This window comes from Thamnophis sirtalis, unplaced genomic scaffold (genome assembly GCF_051295495.1).
Source record: "Thamnophis sirtalis isolate CommonGarterSnake01/CBP01778 unplaced genomic scaffold, rThaSir2_p1.2 scaffold_3, whole genome shotgun sequence".
In the NCBI taxonomy this organism is placed as follows: domain Eukaryota; kingdom Metazoa; phylum Chordata; class Lepidosauria; order Squamata; family Natricidae; genus Thamnophis; species Thamnophis sirtalis.
Window position 1 is genome coordinate 43,031,561 of NW_028261383.1, and position 18,325 is coordinate 43,049,885.

General features: G+C 39.6%; 1 protein-coding gene across 1 annotated transcript in view; it reads left to right on the plus strand.

Annotated features, from left to right (window-relative positions):
* SYNPR (synaptoporin) overlaps positions 1–18,325 on the plus strand; it is a 166,038-nt gene that overhangs the window by 132,933 nt on the left and 14,780 nt on the right. Inside the window, exon 3 of the mRNA XM_014056640.2 lies at positions 6,979–7,103. Coding sequence (XP_013912115.1) covers positions 6,979–7,103 — 125 coding nt within the window. The remainder of the gene's footprint in view (positions 1–6,978; positions 7,104–18,325) is intronic.

Sequence of the window (18,325 nt, forward strand, 5' to 3'; positions counted from 1 at the left end):
CTGTAATCTTGAGGGAAACAATGTGATACATCTTCCAAGTGTGTCAAAAACAGCACAGATACATAAAAGATAAAACAAAATGAAAATTGTAGCAGAAGAACATTGTTGTAAATATATAGAAAATGTACAGATATGCTACGATGCCAATTTGTTTTCTACTCCTTTCTCTGAGTTTTTAGGTGAAAAAAAGGAGAAGAAGAGGACAAGCAACGGTAAGATAGATGACTCAGTTAAAATGGTGATGGGTGCACCTTTTGAAGACCTAAAGGACCAAGTTAGGGGCAGATTGTCAAGGAGAATATCTATGTGGTCACTAAGAGCAAACACCAACTTGACAGCACATAATCAATCCAACAAAGTGCATGACTTAAAAGGAATGAGCAGTATCCTTGATCTCACTGCAGTGAAAGAAAGTTGTCATAATAAAATGGTTAGTTTTCACAGTGTCACAAGATTCTTTATGAATGAAATGAATCTGAATGTCTGCCATTCAAATTTGCCAAGTTTTTGTATAGAAAGTAATAAGTAAAGCTGATGTGTTTTCACTAGATTTTTTAAAATTATTATTGCAATAATGTTTTAATGGAGGTCCTTCAAGTTGACGTTGACTCCTAGTAACCACACAAACTTTCTCCAGGATTCTCTGTCTCCAACTCATCCTTAAATCTTCCCAAAGGGCACACAATTGAGCCCATCTACCTTACATGGCATTAGTATATCTAAGTAGGGTGGATTAGAGCCCATCTAGCGTACATGGTGTTAGCATATCTAATCAGGTACTGTATTTTTCAGAGTATAAGACGCACTGGAGTATAAGACGCACCAAGGTTTTGAAGAGGCAATTTTTTAAAAAAAAATTGCACTCTGCAAACGTCCCCAAAATGGCTCATTTTTTTCAAAAATGGGCCCGTTTTTTTTTTTAAAGACATGAATAGCCTTTAAGAGGCTTGTAGACTGCTCCTGGGGGTTGGGCTCCCCAAAACTGAGCAAAAAACACTCTGTTTTTTTGCAAAAACAGGGCCATTTTTTGTCAAAAAAATTTCCATGCATAGCCTTTAGAAGGCTTATAGGATGCTCCTGGGGGCTGGGGGAGCCAAACTGAGGAAAAAACCAGACCGTTTTTCACTTATTTCTGCTTTCCCCAGCTGCCAGGATCACTCTGAAAGCCTTCTACAAGCTGTGCACGGCCATTTTGGTGAAGGGGCGGGGTTTTAGGAGCCAAAAAATGCTGTATTCAATGTATAAGATGCACCCAGATTTTCAGGCTCTTTTTTGAGGGAAAACGGTGTGTCTTATACTCCGAAGAATATGGTAATCTATAGCAGTCCATGGTCCATGGATACTCACTGGGCCACAGCGTGGCACAAAACAGGCTGCACAAAAAATGCGAAACTTCATCCATGGGATGCAGGCAGTTCATGAAATCACGTCCCTTCCGGTCCACAGAAAAACCTTTCTCCACAGAACCAGTCACTGGTGCCCAAAAGGCTGAGGGCCACTGATCTATAGTCACTAATCTAAAGTGTTGGAGTAGCCCTAGTAAGGGCAACACATATCAGATGTTACATTCTGCCTGCCTGAAAAATTCATAGTATTATTTAAAGACTTTCCTTTATTATTTATCAATATTTCTGGAGTTACTGTATATAATCCATGACTTTAGTAACTTTGGTGCCCTTGCATTATTTTGGTTGAAAGTGTAGTCATTCCTGTAGTCCTGTTGCTCTACGTGCCAAAGAAGACACTTCGTTGCCTGTCTCCAAATGGGATTATGAGTTCTCTATTCCCCAGAATTCAATATATTCCTTCCATCTTGGTTTGAATCAATTACTACTGTCAGTCCATTGGGATCCATTAATGCACCAATCTGATGTTGGATGCTCCTTCTGAGTTTGGATATATATATATCTATATATAGGTTTTCCTTGTTTTTCTGTGTCTGCTTCCATCTTCAATGTCTTTGCAATGAAATATTACTTCTTGGCTCTTGTAAGGTTATTCGTTGTTATTTTCCTCCCTGAGGTATTTATTTCTCTCGGCTTTGGCTTCTCTTTTTTCCTTGGCAATTTCCACCATTTGTTTTTATACCCAGTTTAGTTTTTTTCTTGTTTTTGATCTTTGGTGATCTATTTCCACATTCACCTTTAACATTTTGATTTCATCCCATGGCTCCTCTGCTATCCATGTGCTTCAAGATTTCAGAGTGATTCTTGATGTTCTCCTTAAAAGTAGCATTTGCTCAAGACTGTAACATGGAAACTGTAGTTGGCTTACTTCTTCCACTTTATCTTGATTTGGAATTTGCACATGGGCAGTTCATAATCTGATATACAGTCAGCTCCTGGCCCATCTTTGCTGTTATGAATGAGATTTTTCCATCTTGTTGCATCAGTAATACACTCAGTCTCTGTATATTTTATCTGGTAATGGCCATGTATCAAAGTATCATTTTGGTGATTTGAAGACTATTAGCAATTAAATTATTGGACTGGCAGACAGATTGTTCTTCTGCTTCTTTTTCTAGGCTATACAATCCAACTTTGTTCTCCTTTTTAAATATTTCTAACACTCTAGTCTCCAACCACAGGAAGCACATCTTGTTTGCATGTTCTGTCAATCAAAACCTGGGTGACTGGGTGGTATGCAAAGTATAATTGACTGAAAAATATCAAATTTGCTATATTGTTTCTGACAATGAAATCAAAGCATCCTTTTTCTCAAATAACTATGAGTCTCCCCTTTAGACCATGGGAGGGAAAGAGTAGCAATATGGGAAAGCCAGTTTGGTTTAGCGGTTTAAGGTGCCTTAATAACTTAAGGTGCCTTTAGTGGTTTAAGGTGCCTTAACAGCTAGAGACTGTGAGTTCAAGTCCTGCCTTAGCCATGAAAGCCAGCTGGATGACCTTGGACCTCTCATTTTCTTTCAGCCCAACTCACCTCACAGGATTGTTCTTGTGTGGAAAATAGGAGGAGGAAGAGGAAGAGGAAGGTGTGATTTCATTTCATTTCATTTAATACTTATAGGCTGCCCTTTTCCCTGAGGGGACTCAGGGCGGCTTACATAAAATAAGGGAGGGGGAAATACGAAACAATAACATAAAACAATACATAAGAATAAAATAGTACACAACATTCATTCAATATTCGGGAGGGGGCAGGTTGTGATCTTATCCCCAGGCCTGATGAGCTAGCCAGGTCTTAAGGGCTGTGCGGAAGGCCTGGACGGTGGTGAGGGTATGAATCTCCACGGGGAGATCGTTCCAAAGGAACATTGATATGTTCACCACCTTAAGTTAAGTGACCATTCAAAGTTACAACGGCACTGAAATAGTGACTTATGATCATTTTTCACACTTATGACTATTGCAGCATCCTAATGATCATGTGATCAAAATTCAGAGGCTTGGTACATTTGACTCACATTTATGACAGTTGCAGTGTCCCAGAGTTATGTGATCCCCTTTTGTGACCTACTGATAAGCAAAATCAATGGGGAAGCCGATTCACTTAACAACCATGTTACCAACTTAACAACTGGAGTGATTCACATAACAATTGTGGCAAGAAAGGTCATGAAATGGGGAAAACCTCACTTAACAACTGTTTTGCTTAGCAACAAAAATGTTGGACTCAGTTGTGGTGGTAAATCAAAGACTACCTTTATATTTAAAAAAATGAAGAGTTTAGCTACTGTGCCCTGCCCTTGTTGGCTTCATTATATTTATTTCTTTATCTCTTCAGGCCACCCTTTCTGAAGTTGGGATCTTTCAGACATTCATTTTTATTTATTTAGTTAGTTAGTTAGTTTGTCGAACATACACAAGATAACAGGTATAGGCATAAACATGGGCATGAACAAAGGAAATGAATACAAATAAATGCTGACAGTAGGACAGGGACAGTAGGCACGCTGGTGCACTTATACACAACCCCTTTAAGGACTTCTTAGGAATGGGGTAAGGCCCACGGTAGATAGTTTAAGGTTGAAGCTGTGGGGGTTTGAGGATGCAACAACAGAGGCGGGTAGAGGATTCCAGGCATTGACCACTCTGTTGCTGAAGTCCTCTTTTCTGCAATCAAATTTGGAGTAGTTTATCTTGAGTTTGTATCTATTGTTTTCCCGTATATTATTGAGGTTGAAGCTGAAGTAGTCATTGACAGGTAGGACGTTTTAGAAGATAATTTTGTGTACTATGCTTAGGTCAGACCATAGCAGTGGTGGGTTCTGAGCGGTACAGCCCGGTACAGGCATACCATTGGTAGCTGGGAGCCGCGGCCACCGTACTGGAACGGTGGCTGGTTTGGCCCACCCGCCCGCGTTCCTTGCTACTTTTTGATGCAAATGGGTCAATTGCGCACCTGTGCACAGCGTGCGGTGCCTGCACGACTTCCGCCGAGCAGCTGGGTGTCGCAGGGCAGTGGCGTGCTCATGCGTGCGCAGCACACATGCCTGACAAGGACACCCAGCCCCATCGCAGCATACCAGTTGCAACAGGATCCGGAACCCACCACTGGACCATAAGCGGAGTAGTTCCAGGTTGTCCAACCCCCAAAAAATCCAAAACATGTTGGGTTTAATTCCCATATTTGATAACCATTTGGCTTTAATTCTAATTAAGATGATTAGGAAATCAGAGAATTAATATGTAACATATCTAGAAGGGCCAAGTTGAGGAAGCTTCAGTAACTTCCATTTCATAAATGAAAAATTGAGCTTCTGCTGCTGGCAGAATGAATCTGTAATGCAAGGGAATGTTTTCAGAAAGGAAAATACATTAGGATTCCTTGTAAAACAAAACAACACAACAATATGTTAATCAATAAATCTAATTATGATTCTGTTTCTGCTGGTTAATGGTTGCATTTCACTTTTAGACACGAAACAGAACTTCTAAACAGCTGCAGATAGAATGTGCTGTAAACTTGAAAAATTGCTTTTAAAAAGACGATCATAGATAAGGCTTATATGATATGCAGGGGGAAGGGGGAGTGCTAAAATTCAGTCATCAACAGAACTTGTTTTAAAAAGTGGTTTGTGTGAACAGGCAATTTAACTTGATTTGAAATAACATTCTGCATTCCTTTTTTTTAATGTAATGATACTAATCGTGTACAACAAAATTACTTTCCTTAGCTTGCTGCAACACTAAATGATTCATTCTTAGGTAGCTTGTAAAAACATGTCTCCTATCTCCTGATTAGAAACACACATCAGTGGTGTCTGATTTCCCAAATACGGCATAGGATATTTTTTTAGAAAAATAATTTGACAAAATCAGCTTAGCTTCCTGGACCTCTTGGGGGAGGGGGGGCTTTTGTTAATTAGCATAAACCTTCAGGAAAGATTATATAATGAAAAAAATATACAAGTGTCTTTCTGCCAATAAATCTGCTTTAGCATTATTATTATTACCTGCAAGCTCCTGTTCACAATTACTGGTAACCTAAGACAGTAATTGACATTAATCCGATTTGACACTTCCAGATGTGATTTGGAAATCTCAAACTGATCTGCAAGACCAAATCATAGTCTCCTGATATAAAATTGGCATAAGCCAAAAGTTAGCAAGAAAAGTAAGTCTAAACTACAGTGAGAACGCTAGCTGTAAACAGCAACAAGGTTCTTTAGCCTGATGTCCCCTTTGACAAAGTAGTATTTGAGCCAGAAGGTAGATTAATACCCATTTATGCATAAGTAAAGGATAGGCTCCCACAGGTACAAGATGGAAAGAACCTTAGCAAAAGGAGAAATCACTTTAAATACAGTTCAAATATAATGGCTTTTGAATCGGTTCTTCAATTGGCTATCACCGTGATGGCAAACCTACGGCACCTGTGCCACAGGTGGCACGCAGCACCCTCTCTGTGGGCACATGAGCCGGCACCCCTATTCAGCTCTACCGTACATGTATGCATGCCTCCCACCAACCAGCTGGTCATCAGGGTTCTAGAAGTACATACACAAAGGGTTGGGCACGTACAGGGGTGTGCACATGTGGAGGACGTGCATGCATGCACAGGGGGCATGCAGGGGGCCACACATACATGCACTGGGGGGCGCATGCATGGGGGCCGTGCCTACATTGCATTTTGGGGGGGTTGGCACGAGCATGTCCATTCGCGCCCACACTTTGGGCACTCAGTCCAGAAAACGTTAGCCATCACTGGGCTAGCACAATTTAAGTCAACAAGTATCTAGAGAGCATGCCCAGCAACTATATATGGATTATGTTCAAAGCTTCCCATAATATTATTAGAATGTTCTTGTTAATGATCAATTGAATATTCAGTAGGTATGGGGGGTGGGGTTGCATTATAATGAGTTTGAAGTTTATTAAAGTGCAACTTTTGGGGCAATTTCTGCCTCTGGCCAGACTGAGCCAGTTCTTATTAGAATTTCACATTCTTGTTTGTCACTTTGAAGAAACTAGAAATAATAATCAATGTATTACTGAAAACAGTTTTCTCTTTTATTTATTTTACTTTATTTATTGGATTTTTTAAACTCTTTTTTTACTCTTACTCCCATTAAGAACCTGTCCACTTCCTCTTCTGAGAGTCACTGTTGCAGTGATGGGTTGCAGGTGATACATCCCGGTACGGTCGTATCGGAGCCTGCCTGGAGCACTGGGTACCATTCCGGTACGGTGCTTCGGAGAGCTCACCCACCCGTCGGCGCTCCTTACCTGTCTTTAAATCCTTTGGCGCTTCCGCGGATGGGCATAGCACATACAGCACCTGCATGACACTCCGCCGAGCAGCTGGAGTGTTGCAGAAGCTTTCAGAGGCGTCGCTGGATGGTTAGACGCATGCACGCACTGCACGCGTGTGCACGCATGCTGAGCACATTCATGTGGAGGACACCAGGCCCTGTTGCACCTGTACTAGTTGCAACAGGATCCGGAACCCACCACTGCACTGCTGCTTCTGTTGTCATAAGTGCTGAATTCACTTTGCTGAATCATTATCTTTTCACAGCTTTTTGCAGTCTTTGCATTTGCAACATGTGGTGGCTATTCTGGAGGACTGCGACTCAGCGTGGACTGCGCAAACAGGACACAGAGCGACCGCAGCATTGACATAGCCTTTGCCTATCCCTTCAGGTAAGACATTGCTATTCTTTGACACGAGCACATCAAAATTTAAATTGTAGGAGACAGCAGAAAAGGCTTCCGTGGACTACTTACATTGTAAGACCCCTGTATCTAAGCTGAAAAAGCACGGTCAACCAATAGATGGCAGCAAAGAGATTTTTTAAAAGATAATTTTGGTGCCATCTGGTGGTTAGCTAGATTTTTGCCATACAGTATGGTATGTACCCTATACATAGTGACTATTTCCTGACATTTCAGAAAGAAGTATGGTTATATTTAGATAAATTGATGTTTTGTGATTGGTCATGTCCATCATGGCAACCATTTGTAATTACTCCACAGTATGTTCTTATAATTAAGTCTGTGCCAAGAAAATATCTACCATTGGTTTAGCATTACACACAAAAGCAATTAAATCCACTTTCCTGCTCAATCCTTTTGGAAGCGCTAATTTTTTAAAAAAAAGATTCAGAGGTTCAGCTTTATAAAGACTGCAATAAACAGAATCCTAGAACATTTTTTTTCACTCTAACGTGACTACTAATATATATTGTAGGCCTAGTTCATAAGATAATCCCAAGTGAAGTAGAATTGTGCCAAAGCAATAAATATTTTAAACCCACTGGTTGTAACACATAATACCCCTATTGGCAGTTTCAACATAAAATGGGGCAGGATAGATATTCTAAGGATAATCATTAGCTCTCTTCCATGTTTCAAACTATATTGAAATATCTGAAGAAAAGAGACTCAATTCCTTGCAATAGAATTAATAGCATAGAATTAATTCATAGAATTGCTTTTTTTAAAGAGTACTACCAAGTCTCCTTAAAAATCCTCTTTCCATAAATTATCCATTTGCTGTTTTGCTTTTAAATTCCACTTGTGTTTTTATTGGATAGTAGTGATATTCACTAATTGCATCTGAGCAGTTAGCAAACTCATGAATTTTTGGTAGGGATATTTATGGTAGACTTATGCTCTGCCAATTCATAGTGAGCCTTTATTACAGATTTTCTTTTCCTGCTGGCTTTGCTATTCTCTGCAGACTTTTATATCTCACTTTTTTGAAATGCATGAAAAAGGCTCAGAAAATTATGCAAATGTATAATTTGATGCCCTTCCAACCAGGTCATTTTCATGAACGTGTTTTACCAACGAAATTCTTTGGAGAGATAAAAGGTCTTGTACTATTTTTAAAAAATGCTTTTGGGGGGAGATTTTTTTTAAAAAAAGCTTGAAAGCGATATATTTTCTGATTCAAATGTACACAGCACAGTTTAGTAAGCCAAGGAAAGTAGAGAATTCCCCATGTTGCAAAGCATTTTTTTTCTTTGAATATGAAGCTTTGTACAACCTTAATTCTGTATTCCTTTCTTTTCCATACTGCAACTGAAGATTGTCCTGAGTTTTCTTTATCCAGGAAAAGCCATGATTTATGCTAACATGTTCCTTAAACTGGTTTCAGAACATTATAAAATATTTTAGGATTTTGTGTTTGTGTGGTTGAGTGTTGCAGGATTGTGTATGTGTGTGCGTGTTTTATTATTGTGAGAACAATCACATCCTGCTGTCTGCATACTATGGTTAAATAACTCAGCAAGAAAAGGGAGAAGTAAAGGTAACTTTTAAAAGATTAATATTCAGAGAAAATGCACACACACTGCATCTATGAGTAAAAGGAATTTATAGACATTACGAACACTGGCTATACTGCATACAAAATTTGACTATTAAAAGGAAAATATGTATATGATGAAAAATATGTATATTTTTTATGAAATCATCTTTCAAAAACTCGGATTATCACAGAAGCAGGCTAAACTGAATCTAAATTTGAAAAAAAAAAAGATAATTTTTGACACCGAGTTTTTTAAGCTAAAATGTGGATAACTGAATCAGCCAATCTGTAGCCATCTATAGTTTAATATAGAGTGCGGTTTTGAAGAGAAAAAAACTTCTGTATAAATTCATTTGAAAACATTCTGCTTGTTTTGAGATGCAATAAATAATTACAGCCAGGGGTGAGATTCAGCCAGTTCGCACCTATTTGGGAGAACCGGTTGTTAACTTTCTAAGCAGTTGGGAGAACCGGTTGTTGGAAGAAATCTCATTTTGTTTTTTTCCACTTTACAGGGCTAATCCTGTAAGGAAGGCAGGAAGGAAACATTCAGGTGTTGTTTCTAGCCTAATCTTTATTGCCCTGTTTACAGAAACTGCCTCTCAGTTTACATTGTAACAGCTAAGGCGAAGCGCCCATTGATGTGAGATTGAATTGGCCACACCCACCCAGTCACATGACCCCCGAGCCACACCTACCTAGCTGGTCATTAGGGCAGTAAACCGGTTGTTAAATTATTTGAATCCCACCATTGATTACAGCCACAAATTTGTCGATTTCATTAATGAATATCCCAGGAAGGGGCAACTCAAAAAGGGATATGTTTATCAGAAAGACAAAACTAGTCCCATATTTCCATTATTTTCACAAACCCATATTCCATCACTCAAAGAAACAAAGAGATAAACTTTTCTTGCAATAGCTACTCATGTACTTCAAACATGGAAATAGCTCTCCTGCAGAAGAAAATTCTTTTTTTTTTTTAATCTATTGAAATCGCCATCATTTTTGCACTGAAAGCTTCAACTCTTTTGTAGGAATGTGTGATGTCACAATGCCCATAAAGGTAAAGGTTCCCCTTGCACATATATGCTAGTCATTCCTGACTCTAGGGGGCGGTGCTCATCTCAAAGAGCCGGAACTGTCAGAAAACATCTCCGTGGTCATGTGGCTGGCATGACTAAATGCTGAGATAAATGCCCTTTATTAATAAAGGCCCATACAAAATGGATAAAACTTGCAGCACAGTGTCATAGATGCTGCAGACAACTCTGTTGAAGGCTGAGCAGATACTTAGGGGTGAAACGAGAGTTCTGCAATTACCATCCCAAACCTATTAAACTTCTCAACCTAGCAAAAAGAGTCACATCTATTAGCAAAAAATAGCCCTCCCTCTCTCTCTCTTCTGATACAAGAAATGAAATGTTCTCATCTGGATACAGATTCACATTTTAAATTGCAGTCATAAACTTAGGATTATTGTGTTTGATTGGTTGGTGGCTTCATTGACATTTGGCAGGAGAGGTCAGCCCTCGTAAAATATTAAGATTTTTATGGATCAGTATTAAATTACGACAAGTTTCACAAATGCCTATCATTTTGCTACCTTACAAGTATGCTTATGGCTTTGGTTCTGCGTTCTCATATTAGGTCATATTGAATAGGAAAGGGCAACTGAGCAGTTGAAAATGCCAAAGGAAGAGTAATGTAGATTCAGAAGGGTCCTTCTTACAGATTCTGCACAACAGGATGCAATATTCATCTCTTCCCTCAATTCATTTCCAACCTCAGCTTGACAATTTCAAATAAGGCCGAACAGCTTAAGGCAAACGTATGCACAAAAACACTCAAATTAATTTTTAAAAAATGGCATTGTTGGGCCCATGAAGTGACATGGCATTGTGGAAGACAATCATGAAAGCATTGACCTATTCCTTGCTGGCCAACCTAGTGGGACTTTTTAATATAATTAGCCAGCAATGCTTTAGATCTCCAAGTCTACTGATGCATTATTGAGCACAGATGCACAGTTATGTTGAGCTAAACAGAACATTGAGGACTATAGGAGAAGGTATAAGTAATAACCAATGGAAAATGGATTCCTAGCTACAATTCTTAAGTAGAACAATAAATTAATGGGATCCAGTGAATCTTCTCTGGACTTCACTCAAGCAAAACATTTTTTTGTTACTGACATCTATGGAATATTTTTATTACGAAGTATATAGATGTCCCACTTAAATCCCTCTTTTCCTTCAGGGCTTTTGTAACAAGGAAGAGATGTTTTGAAAAGCTTTTCACATAATTAAAGGATTATCTTCTCCATTTCTGTTAAACGCAGTTCCTAAATTGGAATGGGAGAAGAGTGATACACTTTTTATTCTTTCTCTTCCTCTAATATGACTGGCCTGTTAGGGAACTGGAGCTACTATTTAATTCTTCACTGGTATTATTTTTTTTAAAAAAATCAAGTATTATAGAGCACCATTAATTGTACTGTTTATGGATAGATAGTGTAAGAAAGCACCTGCTCAGCTCCTAGAAGAATGAAATATTCTAGGGAATATTAAAAAGGCAGAATATTATATTTCCCTGGATGAGAAAAGGAGAAACATGATTTTAAAGCACCTCCCTGTCCCTCCCCCCACTTCAGCTCCAGGGTGATGGGATTAAGACCTCCACCCTCAGGACATGATAGCTTCATTACCTCATCACCCAATAAGATTCAATCAAGCCTGGGATTCAAGACAACCTACAAAGCTACCCCTGCATGGCCCCATGGGAATCTGACAACCTATCAGGATATCTGTCCTTACACAGGAACAGGAAGTTCCAAGGCAGGGCCCAAGAGAGGGTATAAATCTCTCTCTCACCCATGTGCTCAATTGCCCAGGACCTTAAACCATGTGGTCCTGTCCACCATTAAACCATCTTTCCAATCAGCCTCCATGTTTCCGGTGTCTTTCTTCCCACTTGGAACTGAACCCAGATAGACATTTCTTCCAACAATAGGAAAGCAGCCAAATGTATAAGATTATTTTCTAACATTTCCTTGATATACAATTTAGACAATTAATTGACTGACTCATTGGACCTAACAATATCAGCATTGCTTGGCCCAACTCCATTTTTTGTTGTTGTTGTTTGAAAAATGAAGGGACAGCAACATCAGTAATTTGGCAAATAGACTGATCTCCGGGGAAATTTTGTTTTGACATTGATTAAACAGTGCATCCAACCACCCACAGTCAAACATTTTTGAAACCTGGTTTGAAATCTCTCTCTTTAGGGATTCATCTGAAACCATGATACTTTGAAGCTAGGTAAATATGAGGCTATTCCTTATTTCTCTGACTTCCAAGCATTTATGTGGATGGTCGACTCCAGGGCTGAAGACAAATAAAACTCTCTTCATGAAATGATATCCTTCATGTTTTACTCAGGACGAATATGCAAACTTCTCCACCAATTTCCAAGTCTTTGTGCTTGAAGGGAACACTTGAAGAAGGCTAATGTGACATTAATAAATTAATAAAGACATTATCCAGAAGAAAGCATTCAATTGCATTGTTTTGAAATGTAGGAGGAGAGAACTAGACCTAAATAATTATTTCATATATTCATTATTTTTTTCATAATTTATTTACCTGCAAGGGTGAGGAATACTAGGCTCTCCAGATATAATTGGATGAATTTCCATCAACAAATATTGGTAACCAGCACTGAAATAAAGGTTTAGGTAAAGTCTTAGTGTTTAGTTTGACTCATGAAGTCGTATCTGTCTATCTGAAAAGAAGGACTAGGAATGGCGTGATAGTGGTATTCCAATATCTCAGGGGCTGCCACAAAGAAGAGGGAGTCAAGCTATTTTCCAAGGCACCTGAGGGTAGAAAAAGAAGCAATGGGTGGAAACTAATGAAGGAGAGAAGCAATTTAGAACTGAGGAGAAATTTCCTGACAATTAGAACAATTAATCAGTGGAACAGCTTGCCTCCAGAAGTTGTGAATGCTCCAATACTGAAAGTTTCTAAGAAGATACTGGATAACCATTTGTCTGAAGTGGTGTAGGGTTTCCTGCCTAAGCAGGGGGTTGGACTAGAAGACCTCCAAAGTCCCTTCCAACTCTGTTATTCTGTTTCTTTTCACAGGTAGTATTTTTTTTTCCTGGCAACTACATAGAAGTGAGTTTCCATTGCGTACTTTCAGAATGTATTTTTATCTCTAAATTTCGTTTACAGTCCTGGTACTTCCTAGAATTCTGTTTAGTTTTTTCAAAGTCATCCAAAGGCAGTTAGTGTCTGCATGAGAACTGGACACATCGTTTTTCCACATGGTGGGATAATTTGGTATTAATATATTTTCTCTCTTGTTGCAACTTGAGGGAACCAGAGAGTTTGGAATCTTGAACATGTTCCTGGGAAATCCTTTTCCCTCTTCCACAGTGGTTGGTCATATCAAGACAGGACAGAGCATATCTGTGCCATTTTGTGAAGTATTCATATTAAATATTAGTTTTGCATTATTACAGTATTTGTTGTCATAATAGGAGTTGTGGTGGCGCAGTGGTTAGAATGCAATATTACAGGCTGACTCTGCACACTGTCAGGGATTTGATCCCAACCAGCTCAAGATCAACTCAGCCATCCTTCTGAGATCTGTAAAATGAGGACCCAGATTGTTTGGGGCAATATGCTGACTCTGTAAACCACTTAGAGAGGACTGTAAAGCACTGTGAAGTGATACAAAAGCCTAAGTGCTATTGCTATAATAGCTAAATAAGTGTTTGCTTCTGATAACTAGTCTTTGCCCACCTAATTGGATACAGCCCATCTCTCCCTGTAGTCTGTGAAAAAGCTTACTGCTGAGAACTTACATCTTTTTTAACTGAATTCAAGTACTGTGTTTCCCCGAAAATAAGACAGGGTCTTATTTTCTTTTCACCCCTGAAATAGGCACTTGGTCTTATTTTTGGGGAGGTCTTATTATTTTTGAGATGCAGGAGGTGGTGAGCGTGATCACCTCATGGTTGCTCCTGTGTTACAATATTTTGGGGTAGGGCTTATTTTGGCGCATGCGCTCAAAAGCCCTATTGGGCTTATTATTTGGGGAGGTCTTATTTTGGGGAAAACAGGGTAGGATAACTTTATAGGGGAAATGGACTTTCTCCTTCTGCACACAGAATAAAGTCCAAATGTAACAGTTTGATATGAAATGAAATATGATATGAAATATCATCTACACACATACACACACACACACACACATACACACACACACTATCCACCTATTGCTGGTCCACCCAGGGACTTGCCATTTTTATACAAGAAGAACAAAGGGTCAACTGTTAGTACGATGTCTACGAATAGAAGTAGAAACAGGGGAATACCTGAGCGTATACAAAACACAACCTTGATGGATAAATTCAGACTAACTTTAGTCAATTCATGTTCTTCTGATATAAAATGAAAGGTTTTTAATTCATGAAAACATGGGCTTGATAGCCAGAAAACTCTCCTAACACAACTTGACTGCTAGTAGGAAATATCTTCTGGAAAAAAAACCCAAGACATTTCTGATTTCTGTAATCCAGTACATCCAGAAGGATAATGGTTAGGGAATTTTGAAGAATAGTTCATCACTGCTATGAATGCTGCCAAATTGCTGGCTCTATCTTGTCATTCTGTGGGAAGAATAGGATGGCTCATAGGGGGCATTAAGCTACATGTCACCCTGCAATTTAAAATAGGAAGGTTGCCAGTAGATAATACCAGAAGATGCAATGAAGTGTGATGTAATTCTATGACTATTTGAAGGAAAATGCACTTTTTTCAAGGAGATGTATTTATCCAATAATTATTTTAAAAATTGATTCCTAAGAGACCTAGCACACTAAATACATTATTTTAAAATTCTACTAAAAACCAGAGGGGAAAATGCAATCAAACTATAAATAGCAAACTTAGGTGCAGCTCCCTGGTAGAGCTGTGGGAAAATAAGAGGGTGAATTGGAATTCATTGATTGCCAGATGGTCTGGCAACATTTTCAGATCAAACAGACATGACCAAATAGCTTTCCCCAGATGTATGCCTTCCAGATGAGTTGGGCTCCCCCTCCTTATAATTTCCAGCTAATGTGGCATTTGCCATGCTGGCTGGGGATTATGGAAATTGTCCAATTACCTTGAAAAAGAAGAGCTTCAGGTTGAAGAGGAAAGTAGCACAGTATCAACAGCTGCTTGCATTTATCTTCATACATTATTTCCTTGTGAAGCTTTCTATTACCTCACAGACTTCATTGGAGACACAATTTGCTATAAATTATGAACAGTGGCATTAAGCATAGTTCATTGCTAGGTTTGAGCTAATTAATAAGGAAGAAGACTAGCAATTCATAAATGGCAACTAGCAGTCGGAAGATATGATGAAAACTCCTTAATCTCCCAGGACATGGACAGACTCAACTATAGTTTTAACTGGGAAATTGTAAGCCTCCTAGGTTCGGCTATATTTAAAAATGCTAGGGAATTCTTGGAAGCTTGGCATTCAGACAAACCAGCCATCAATAGACATATAAAGATAAACCACATTTACACACCATTCAAAAGAGACAACAAAAAGCTAAGAAGGAAGCAAAAAGATCAGAACACATTCTCTCCCACCAGATAAGCAGGGATTGACATCAGATAAACAATCAAGCAGAAAACAGAAAACTCTAATCAAGGAACTACCAAGGGGGTGGGGGGGAACCATCACTAACACTTGCAAGCCTTATTGTGTATAAACAAGGAGCAAATGCCATCCTCCAGTTGATTTTACTATGATCTTCTAGATTGCTCTTTGTAGATGACCTGTGGTAAGACATGGAAAGTGGAAGTACAACTGCCCTGATTTTGTTGGACCTCTCAGTGGTATTTTAGCTATGTCAGTAGTATTTTATCAGATCACCTTTGGGAGCTGAGAATGGGAGGCATTGATTTACAGTGGTTCTTCTCTTTCCTGAAGAGATGGTTGCAGTCGGTGGTAGTAGGAAGAGAGAGGTCATGCCCTCAACTTCTTTGTTATGGAATCTACAGGGTTTACCATTTCTTTCTTATTTAATAACTCTGTGAAACTGCTGAGTGACATCATCTTGCAGCACAAGGTCAGGTAATTATCAGTATGTTGACGATTCCTGTTCTTATGCTGAACAGGAGATGTTGTGGAAGCTTTAACTTGCTGCCTGGAGCTGTTACAGCCTGGGTTGAGCTGAACAGGCTAAGCAAGCTATATTAGCTACATGCTTGGATGCTTTCCAATATCAAGGATATGCTATATATGGCTCAGGACAGGGTTCCCACATCCCATGTAGAACTTTTTGTAACTTTGCTTCCCCCCCTCTCTCTCCCCTCCCTCCCTCCCAATCTCTCCCTCCCTTTCCATCTCTCTCCCTCTCTCTCTTCCCTCCCCTTTCCCTCCCCCTCTCTCCTTCTCTCCCTGCCTCCCTCCCCATCTCTCTCTACCCCCCCTCTCTCTCTCCCTCCCTGCCTCCCTCCTCATCTCTTTCTCTCTCCCCCCTCTCTCTCATTCCTACTTGGCAGCTACAGTTGGGAAGGCTTTTCTACATCTTTATCCAATGTGCAAGTTATTGCCATTCCTTGATAGGGAGGTTATTCTCATGATCACCCATGCCTTTTATGGCTTCTTGTTTGGAAGTCATAAAGTGGAAGTTACTTGCAAAGTGCTCTAAATGGGGTTATCTTTGAAGAGTTACTTTGCAGAGTGAGATAGGTGGCATATAAATCAAATAAATAAACAAGATCCCATAGAAGGTTCAACTCATCTAGATGCAGCATTTCATCTAGTGAGGAGTCCTCGGTGCTCTCTGAGCTTGGTTTTTTTTCCCCTGCAGAGGTTTCATTACCCACAATAGCAAAAGCACATAGACTTATATACAGTGCTTTACAGTCCTCTCTAAGCGGTTTACAGAGTCAGCCTATTGCCCCCAACAATCTGGGTTTTCATTTTGCCGACCTTGGAAGGATGGAAGGCTTAGTCAACCTTGAGCCTGGTGAGATTCAAACAGCCAAATTGCAGGCAGCTGGCAGACAGCAGACGTAGTACTGCAGTACTGCATTCTAACCACTGCACCACTATGGCTCATACTAGGTAACAGCATCAGTGCTAGTTCTTATAGTGATGGAATCGTCTATGTTTTCCCATGTAACACTGTGAGAAATAGTAGAAAGGCAGGAGATGACACATTTAGTTACCCAAGGAGAGGCAATGAAGTCCAGATATAAAAGGTATGGGAAGATTCTGTTTCAAGGAGACTCCATCTTAATTAGCCCACTATAATTGAGGCTGGGACTTTATTCTCCCTTCTTGGCCACATCACAAATGACACCATTCAACCACTTTTTGGTGTGGCACCAATTATAGAGAAGATAGGAGAAGGCCAGCTCCACTGGTATGGACATGTCCTGACAGCAGCATCTTCCACCGTTGTGAGGACTGCCTACCAACTAGAAGTCATTGGCCGGCGACCCCGTGGGCATCCATAACAGAGATGGCAAGACACCATCAACAAAGATATGCAAGCCTCAGACCTGCACCCTGGAGAGGCAGTCGACTATGCAAATTGGCCTTCAGTGATCCAAAAAGCAGGCCCTGCACTTGCGGGAATATGGGGAGGAAGAAAAGGAGGGCTGGAACTTTAGTCTTACAATTTTCAAGATTATTATTTTTACCCCAGACAAATATGAAAGATACCTTCCTGAAATCTGTATCATTTTTGTTTCTTTGGATTTGCAACTACATTAGGATTGACACAGACCTATATTGTGAGAGCTGCACTGGTTACCAGTTTCCTTCCTGAAATAGTTCAAGGTGCTGGTTGCCACCTTTAAAGTCTGACATGGCTTAACACCTGGATATATGTGGGACAACTTTTTCATTTCAGCTTCTGCCCACAAAGTAAAATCAGGGAAGGGGCTTTATCTTGGTCCTGTCTCCTAAAGCACTTCTTCTTCCCAGACTACAGAGATAATTCCATGTTCTTTGGAACACAATTCGTCCTGAGATTAAGTTATGCCATTTTTATTTTTATATTTTAGCAAGCCATCAAAACCTGACTTTAGATGTTGTGGTTGTTGCTCTGTTTTGTTAGGAACATTGGTTTCTTTTTAACGGTGCATTGCTTGCTTTTGTTAGATTGAGTGGCACATACATTATAGTCAAGTAACTTCAATCACTTCTCTCAAAGGTTTTTTCAACTTTCTGAATAAAGCTATGTGTCAATTTACACGTTTGCCACCTTCAACTCAGGAGCTATTGTGGAGAACAAAACAGCGAATTGAACCATCTCAGAATAGCAGCCTAATAACCAACTCAAATTCATAAAGTAGTTGGAGTGACGGCTGTTTGAAATTTCACGTGGATTTAAATAGCGAGGTGATCGCAAAAAAACTACACAGGGTTGCATATGGAGGAAGCAGTCCTATTTAACAAGCCTTTATGTCAGCAGAAAATTATATATTCAGAGCAGCAATTTCCTGTGACTTTTGGAATGACACGGTACTTACTCTTGATGCTAAAAATGTTCCCTAGATGATTCAGAGCTACTATTGCTTCA